A 9,144-nucleotide genomic window follows, 5' to 3' on the forward strand; every position below is an offset into this window, starting at 1 on the left:
TAAGGCTATTACATTCTGCCTGGTACCTGCTAAAATTGTTCTATTCATTTTTGAAATATAATTGGTACATATTGATCTGGAATTTTTTAAAAGCCACTTGTTATGCTGTTTTTTTTAATGGAAATGTTAGAATACAGACATGTACTGCTTCATCATTTTTATAATCTAGATAAAAAATACTACACTTTGTTTTCAATAGAGGTTTTCTAGCAAAAAAGTTACTTCTTGAGTAGTTTATCTAAAAGAGAATGTCAAAACGTTGTCTTTTATTAGGTGACCTAGGTTATATAAAGGATTTCTGCAGTTGCAATGCTATCGCCAGAGTGAGCACCTAACTACTTATAGAAAAACTAGAGGTCCAATGCATGAAATTTGTGCAAGAGTAGGCCTTCCTTCCCCCGGCTACTGGCACGGGCTTCGCTGTGGTACCTGGGACCTGGGTTTCCCTCGCAGCCCCGGCTTCATCTGGAAGGATACCCAGTCTAATTAGTATATTACACTTTTATTATTATAGATGTTAAGTTTGGTCATCTACATTCAGTGCTCAGCTCTGCTAGACTCAACCTTTGTTCTTTTTCATTTTTATCCTGAAAAAGGGCATCTACTCCTTAAGTCATTAACTTCTCTGGAGAAATATGCGAAGTCACTTATGACCTGATAGCAATCCAAGAGCATGAGTTCAGTTTGCAGTTCTGTCCTTGGCTGAATACACAGAGCTTCACACATAGGGGCTCACTTTCTTAATCTAAAAGTTAAGAATGCCACATATGTACATTTCCTCTTTATTGTCTGTATTTTCCAGGTCACTAAACATTAATTTTGCCATTGGCTATTGTAAAAACTCAGAGTATTTCATGAGTGGAACTGGTTTTAAGGTTTATTTTTGTACAACCTCTTGATTTTATGTCTCAGGAAATTAAAACCCAGAAAGGTTAAATGACTTTTTAACACCACCTAAGTAGTTAGTAGTAGAGTTGGGCCTCGAATATTTAGCTCCTGATTCAATCAATAAGGATTATAATTAATTTCCAATGTTGATGTAGCACTGTCCTGATCTCAGTTCTCCTATCTTTTAAAATGAAGATGTGAGGCTTATTAAGTTATGATTGATTAGTTATCTGTACCCTGCCAGGGGCCATCCTTGTTAGAGGTAGTATAACATGATGGTTTTTAGCTCCAGCTTTAGCTCAAGCTCAGTTTTGATTTGAGATCTCAACTTATTGCTGATCAACCATCCTATTTTGTTCAGGACTGGGTTGCTTTCCCAGACATGGGACTTCCAGTGCAAAGGTCGGAAAGTCCCAGGCAACCTGGAAGTTTTGGTCACCTTACTAACCATGTGGTTGTGTGACCAAGACATGCTATTCTATTTTACTAGAGGCCCGGTGCATGAAATTCATGCAAGGGGCTTGGCCCTTGCAGCCCTGGCTTCGTCCGGAAGGTCGTCTGGTCTAATTAGCATATTATGATTTTATTGTTATAGATTATAGATAGGTCCATTTCTTTACATGTAAAATTGGAAAAGTAATAGGACCTAACTCAGAGGATTTCATTTAAATAAGATGGACCTTAAATGAGATGGAATATGTAAAGCACAGTACCATTTAATAAGGATTCAATTATTGTAACTGTTATTCTTATTTAAACTTTGTTCCAGTTTTATTGAGGTATAATTGACATACAGCCATGTATGTTTAAGGTATATCAGTGTAATGATTTGACTTACAAATATTTAAATTAAAATTTTTTTTCCATTCAGAGAAATAAAAGGAAATACAGAAACAGAAAAAAATACTCTTCCCTTGTGATAAGAACAGTTAGGATTTACTTTCTTAACAACCTTTATATATACACCATACATCAGTGGTTCTCAACCTGTGGGTCGCAACCACTTTGGGGGTCGAATGACCCTTTCACAGGGGTCGCCTAAGACCATTGGAAAACACTTATATAATTACAGTAAGATTCATAACAGTAGCAAAATTACAGTTATGAAGTAGCAACGAAAATAATTTTATGGTTGGGGGTCACCACATGAGGAACTGTATGAAAGGGTCGAGGCATTAAGAAGGTTGAGAACCACTGCCATACATCAATGTTAATTATAGTTACCATGTTGTATATTATATCCTTCTACTGCTTATTTATCTTATAATTAGAAGTTTGTAACTTTTGACCATCTTCACCCAATTTCTTCTCCTGCCATCCCCACTTCTGGTAACCACAAATCTAATCTCTTTTTTTGTGTGTGTGTCTTTATTTTATATTAGAGGCCCAGTGCATGAAATTTGTGCATGGGTAGGGTCCCTAGCAACTGCTGGCTGCCAGTTGGGGCCTCCCTTCCCCGGCTGCTGGGGCCTTCCTTCATTCCATGCCACCCCCTGGTGGTCTGTGCATGTCATACCGAGTGATTGAGCTCCCAGTTGGTTGAACACCTGAGGGGACACTTTGCATACTAGGCTTTTATATATATAGATTTACGTGAGATCACACAGAATTTGTTTTCCTCTGTTTCACTCAGCACAATGCCATCAAGGTCCATCCCTATTGTCACAATGGGAGGATTTCCTCACTTTTTAAGCCATTATTCTTGTCATTATTAATATTGTTTACAAAGCAAGTAGATTCCTCAAAACACAGGTTCTCAGAATCTAGGTTTTTATGTTTAGGATTTGAAATAAATGAACTTATTTTTAGTTTTGACCTATTCTTTATCTTCTGGGTGCCCTCCTTTTATCCTATTTATCCATAAAATTATACAATAAATCCAAGACTAGAAAGAGTCCACCATTGCATATCCTTTCACATTTTTCAGTATATAAATCAGAAAAAAACTTCTTTTTTAAAATCAGTATGGATAAATGAACTAGCCAAGACAGCATAGTGCTACAAAATGATAAAGGGAATTAGCCTGAATAATAATAATAATAATAATAATAAAACAATAGTTATTATTTTCTTGAGTGAAAATTGTGCCAAATTTTGGTGCTTCAAATACTTTATATTTCTGCTCCAGACAATGAACCTGAGAAGTATATATTATTATCCTTAGTGTTCAGATGTGGTACCAACCTCAGTGAGCCTAAGTTACTTGCCAAAAGGTAATAATATAAAAAGCAATGCAGCAAGGATTCTAACCTAGATCTGAACTCTACAAAATCACTACACTTTGGGAAAAGTACTTTGCCTCCCTGGGCTAGTATCTTCACCTGTAAAACTAAAAAGGAAAGTAATTGCCATTTATGATTGCTTATCATATTGCATGCAGGTAATGAGCTATGCACATTACATGCATGATCTCATTTCATTCTTGTGGGTAAATATCATTCCCATTTTTATAATAAAGAAACAGAAAACTTGGAGAGATTAAGAACAATCTAAGCACACAACTAGCAAAGTGTTAATGCAAGGATTCTAAAAGCCAGCATGTTATCTGATAACATTTGGTGACTCAATCATTCTGAGTACATGGATGTAATAAATGTTACTAGAGTAGACTTTCCAATCACTTGGAAATAATTATTGCTCATGTAGCAGTAAATGTTTTTCAACTAGAATCAAATTATCAAAATTTCTACTTTATTCTAAACTTTATTTGCCTTGGCATGTGGTTAACATGGATCAAATTTGAAAAATTTAGCTGTGATTTAAATAATGTTCTACTGGGTCTTCAGATAGTCTTTTCATGTCCTTTTAAAAAATTCTCCTCACAAAATCTTATTGTAAACATTTGCAAAGAATATTCAAGTAAATGAGACATATGAAAATATGTGTTACAAATATGGACCTAAGTATGAAGAAAAAAAATAGGACTCATTTTCTTCCTCTCTCTTCATGGGCATGTATGTTATGTCAAAATATATATATTAAAGTGATTTTTTTGGCAATTGATTTCATGGAAGGTAGAGAATATTTTTATTTAGTCTTTATTTTATAGAATTTATGCACAAAACTTATATAATCTAATATTATTAAAGAGGTCAGTTAACTGCAACAACTGAGCAACCCTAATATACTGGTGAACAAATTTACTATTTTAAAAATAAATCTAGATTTCAGTTATTCATTCTAACCTTTTCACCAAATATTGTTCTGTTAATGTCATTGCCCCCCCCCCCTTTTATAACATTTTTAAATGTATACGTTTCCTTTCATTTCTTTCTCCAAAAGTATAAAGCCATCACGTAATGATAACTGACAGGACTTTGGTTGGTTACATATACTTTCTTGGACTTTTGCCTTAGGCCTCTGAGGAAACGCTGCATTCCTGTAATGAAGAGGAAGACCCTCTGCGAGGCATGGAACCCTATCTTGTACGGAGACTCTCGTGCCGCAACGTTCAGCTTCCCCCTCTTGCCTTCAGACAGTTGGAACAAGCGGACTTGAAAAGTGAAGCAGAGAACCTGCAAAGACCCACCAGCCTCCCCCTGAAGATCCTGCCTCTGATCGCTATCACTTCTGCAGACTCTACTGGGTGAGTGCCCGTGGGCGACATCTCCCCATTTTATATTTTGGATGGCGATTGCTTTTTGTGGCCTTTTGAGACTTTGTGGCTCATTGCTTGACTTGTGTGGGAAGAAAATATGGGCTTTCTAGAGCCAAAGGAAAGAAGGGTGATTTCTCTCAGGTAAAGTCACTACATCTGCGGGAATAGATGTTTTAGTTAAAATGTTTTATGAGGAGAAGAAAGATATTGGTGAAGGATAACAAGCATCTGGAAAAGAGAACTTGGGCTTACAAAATTAATATTGATCATATATAATTTAATAGAAAATTCTTAACAAGTAGAACTCACGGACGAATTATCACAAAAGCGTACAATATCTGGAATCAGTAAGCAACGTTCACTGATACAAAGCAAATTTAGAATCAAGAATTGGTTGTACTGTATTTAGAATCAAAGGAAATAAATATGCAATTATATTAATGAACCTAGTAATTTGGCCTTTGACATTTTGAGGTATTGCTTACCAGAATACTATTTCAGTTTCCAGCATGCAGCGGTCGTATTTGGCATGAGTATATATAGAAGAATCATACACAGTTATGTCACCATTTGTATTTCCTACTTTGCAGAATTTTTGTGTTTTTATTCTTCTGTTTACCAATGAGATTTTACTCTTTAATAGCAATGTCACCAGGTGAACAACTGTGAAAGAAACTGAGGATAGTGGGCACATACATTATTTGTTCTTTTGGCCAAAGAACATTTGCATTTTTAAGAAGCTTAAATAGAAAAGAAAGAAGAGGAAGCCAGTAGACCATACTTGGACAGACTCTTGAACATTTGCTAAGCCTATAAAAACAAAATAATTTACATGTTGTAAATTCATTCTCTGCCAAGTTCAAGGCATGTCTAGAGAAGGTACCTTTTGGATTTTTCCAAAAGTTGTTAGAAAAGTTGTGAGCAGAAGAAATTTGGCCAGTAACTGTCTTTTAAGATACAGAATTTAGCTGTTTGAATTGTTACAGACCAGTTCAAAGGACCTATGTTATTAAAAGGTATAAGGAAATTATAAATAAAAAAGACAGCAAATTCTTACTCTGAAGCAATTGAAAGAGGAAATAAATGTTTAGGTTTAGGTTTGGGGTTTTTTTTGGGTTTTGTTTGTTTGTTTGTTTGTTTTTTGGATGAACCATGCATACAAAGAAGAGTGTCTACCTATTGATCCAATATGCTAAAGCAGTGGGGATTTTCTATGGAAGCTTGACCTGAATGTTCTTTGAAAAATAGTCTAAAAAAACTGTTTTCCCCTCTCTGAGATCAACACCACCACCATTCATCTGTGTGGAGGGCAGGATTCAGAGATACCAGATGTATCAGGAGTAGTCAGGACCATTCTGAGGCTCCGTGGTTTGCTAAGAGAGCTCTCAGGATCCAGCAACTAGTTGTATTTATTGCTAGGATTTACTACAGCAAAAGACTACATACAAGGTGAAATCCAGAAAGAGAAAGGCACATGGGGCAAAATCTGGAAGAAACCAGACCCCAGCTTCCTAGAGCCCCCTCTTCCAGTGGAGTCAGGAAGGATGCACTAGTAATCAGTTGTGACAACACATGTGAAATGTGTTCACCAGGGAGACATTCTACCTGGGAAGCCTATTGCAGAATCAGTGCTTACATGAGTTACCTAAAATAGTCAAACATAGAAACAGAGAGTAGAATGGTGGTTGCTAGGGGTTGGGGGTAGGGGGGATGGGGAATTGCTATTCAGTGGGCATGTAGTTACAACTCTGCAGGATGAATAAGCTCTAGAGATCTGCTATACAACACTGGCCTATAGTTAACATTACTATGTTTTTCACTGAAGGATTTCCTAAGAGGGTAGACTTCATAACACAGTGAAAAACAATAAAAAATACAAAAAATAAAAATAGATGCCATATAAGGGTCAACCTTTTAAACAGGCTTTTAAAAAGATAACAGCCTCAGGCCTGATGTTAACTTTTCTGCACAGCAGGTTTATCTTAGAATCATTACCTTCTTTTCTCTACATTTGAAGAAGAAGTTATAACTAAAATAAATAAAAAGCTAATTTAATCCTGTGATGAATTCAATTAATTTTGGTATCTTAAAAAATGTGGTAGCTAAATATGATTTCTCACATGCCCTTAAAAGAAAATGATGTAGTATATTCACTATATCTCTATGTAACTGGGCAATGTGTATAATTAAAAATATCAAGTAAAAGCTAAGCTTATTTAATTAAACTTAAATGTGTTGTTGAAAACAAATAAATCATCTCCAAGTGCCAAGGAACTTAGAGCTTCAGAATTGTCTGTATGATAGTACTTTTGTTAGTTCCAACTTTGTTTCCCTCAAGAACCTAATAATTGCCTGGCCGGGATTGTTCAGTGGTTGAGTGTCAACCCAAGAACCAAAAGGTCACGGGTTTGATTCCCAGTCAGGGCACATACCTGGGTTGTGAGCTCATTCCAACATCCCCAGTGGGGGATGTACAGGAGACAGCCCATCAATGGTTCTCTCTCAACATTGTCTCTATTCCCCTCCCTTCCTCTCTCTCTAAAAATGAATAAAAACATTTCTAAAAATCTAAGAATCAAGTGTTAGCAAAATTGTGTTTATCATTTGCTAATTTATTCAATACTTTGGAGGAGAGAATTTGTGTTCTAGAGAGATGAAACAAGAATACTTTTCTAGGCAGCCAGGAGAAACTATGGGTGAGGGTGGCCAATCAACAAAAACGAAGACTCAGAATGTACTAATAGGATTGCTGTTATCTTAGAAAGTAAAAAAAAAATTATTTGTACATTGAGTATTTGAGAAATAGAAAGTTTAGGAGTATAATTTTCTGGAATTCCTAAACTTTAAAAGGGAGGTAGAAGGTAAAAGTAGGGGTTATGTTCTGCAGCCATTTCCCTTAACTAAGAACCTCGAATTCCTTCAAAGCTATCAGAAATAACTATTGGGACATTTAGCGAGAGTTGTCTACAGCCCAGATCCACATTATTAAAGGTTAGCGTGCCCCCAGGTCCCATTGTCAACCTACACAGAGACATTGGCAATTGTAGACCTTTAATAAGAAAGGAGGCTTTTCATGGGCTTTGGATTTATTTTTTCTTACTTTATTAACATCGTAACTTTTTGCTCTTTCTTCTGGCGCATCAGTACATCAGACACTAGCTCTTTCAAGTGTCACATGGTGGTTTAGAGACTTGCACCATCCCTTCAGGGAACCTCAGTGTGGCCCCGATTGTAATTGGTTTCTGCAGGGAACTTTGGCCTGCAACGATGAGTGTTATGAAAGGCAATTATTAGCTTCCTTATGAAATGCTTGGGTCAAAAGACTGAATTCAAGAGGGCTTTTTAAAATCAGCACTTCCATAATTATACTTAAGGTTTTTCCCAAGCAATATGAATGTGTTCAGATGTACACTATTCCACAATTGTCTCTGAATATGACTAAGGCCTTAAGTTGTGTGTGTTGTGATTTGACAACATTTAGAAACGTTCAATGATCACAAAGCAGAACTGTAAGAGTTGGGGTGCTGAGAACTGTAAGAGTTAGGGTTCCAGGTAGAGTAAGATCACTCAGGCTTCATGGCCATTTATTGACTCTCACTGAAGTAAGAGGGACATCCATTAATGGCATTAAATGTTGTGAACTTGGCAGTGAAGCAATTTGGAATGTCAGAGCTTTCTATATTTGTCTCCTAAGTAGTTTTCTATACATTTACATTTTTAAAAAAACTTTTATGAAGGTATAATTTGCAAGCAGTAAAATCTGTAAATTTTAAGTATACATCTAGATCAATTTTTACACATTTATACACTCATGTAATTAATTGCCACCCAATCTCCTAACTTCTATCACTAAAGATTAGTTTTGCCTCCTTTTAAACATTATAGAAATGGGATCATATAAATATGTGCTCCTTTTGTCTGGCTTCTATTATTCCAAATGTTTTAGATATTTATTCATGTTGGGCTATGTATCAGTTGCTTGTTCTTTTTTATTATAGGATAGTATTCCATTATATGAATATATCATAAGTTATTTATCCATGCTCTCATATTGATGGGTATTTGGGTTGTTTCTAGTTTGGGGCTATTATGAATAAAGTCACTGTACACATTGCTATACATGTCTTTTTTGGACATATGCACTCATTCATCTTGGTTATATTCTTAGAAGTGTAATTTCTGATTCAGAGGTACAAAAATATTTTTATTACTGCCCAACAATTTGTGTCAGAGTTATAGTTGTTCTGTACCCTCACCAACACTGGGCATTCTCAGTCTTTTTCATTTTAGCTATTCTGGTGAATGTATGGTGATATCTTACTATGGTTTTAAGTTATATTATCCTGATGGGTAGTGATATTGTTCATCTTCTAATATGCTTATTAAACATTTGCCTATCTTCTTTTGTGCTATATCATTTAAATATTTGTCCAGTTTTTCTTTTACTTATTGATTTCCGGGGGTGTTTATATATTCTCTTTGTTAGATATATGCATTGTAAAAGAATATTTTCTCTCAGAACATGACTTGCATTTTTACTTCATTTACTTTTAATATGGTGGTAATCTCAGTCACCCTCAGTGTGTGTGTCTGTGTGTGTGTGTGTGTGTGTTGTGTGTGTGTGTGCAAAAGGAAAAATGTCAGAGTGAAAGGTCAGG

The 9,144-nt window shown here is 35.7% G+C and overlaps 1 protein-coding gene across 1 annotated transcript in view; it reads left to right on the plus strand.

Moving 5' to 3' along the window:
- PDE4D (phosphodiesterase 4D) overlaps window positions 1-9,144 on the plus strand; it is a 1,003,569-nt gene that overhangs the window by 139,882 nt on the left and 854,543 nt on the right. Inside the window, exon 2 of the mRNA XM_006762435.2 lies at window positions 4,245-4,474. Within this exon, the coding sequence (XP_006762498.1) occupies window positions 4,245-4,474 (230 nt within the window). The remainder of the gene's footprint in view (window positions 1-4,244; window positions 4,475-9,144) is intronic.

Source organism: Myotis davidii, unplaced genomic scaffold (assembly GCF_000327345.1).
Source record: "Myotis davidii unplaced genomic scaffold, ASM32734v1 scaffold135, whole genome shotgun sequence".
In the NCBI taxonomy this organism is placed as follows: domain Eukaryota; kingdom Metazoa; phylum Chordata; class Mammalia; order Chiroptera; family Vespertilionidae; genus Myotis; species Myotis davidii.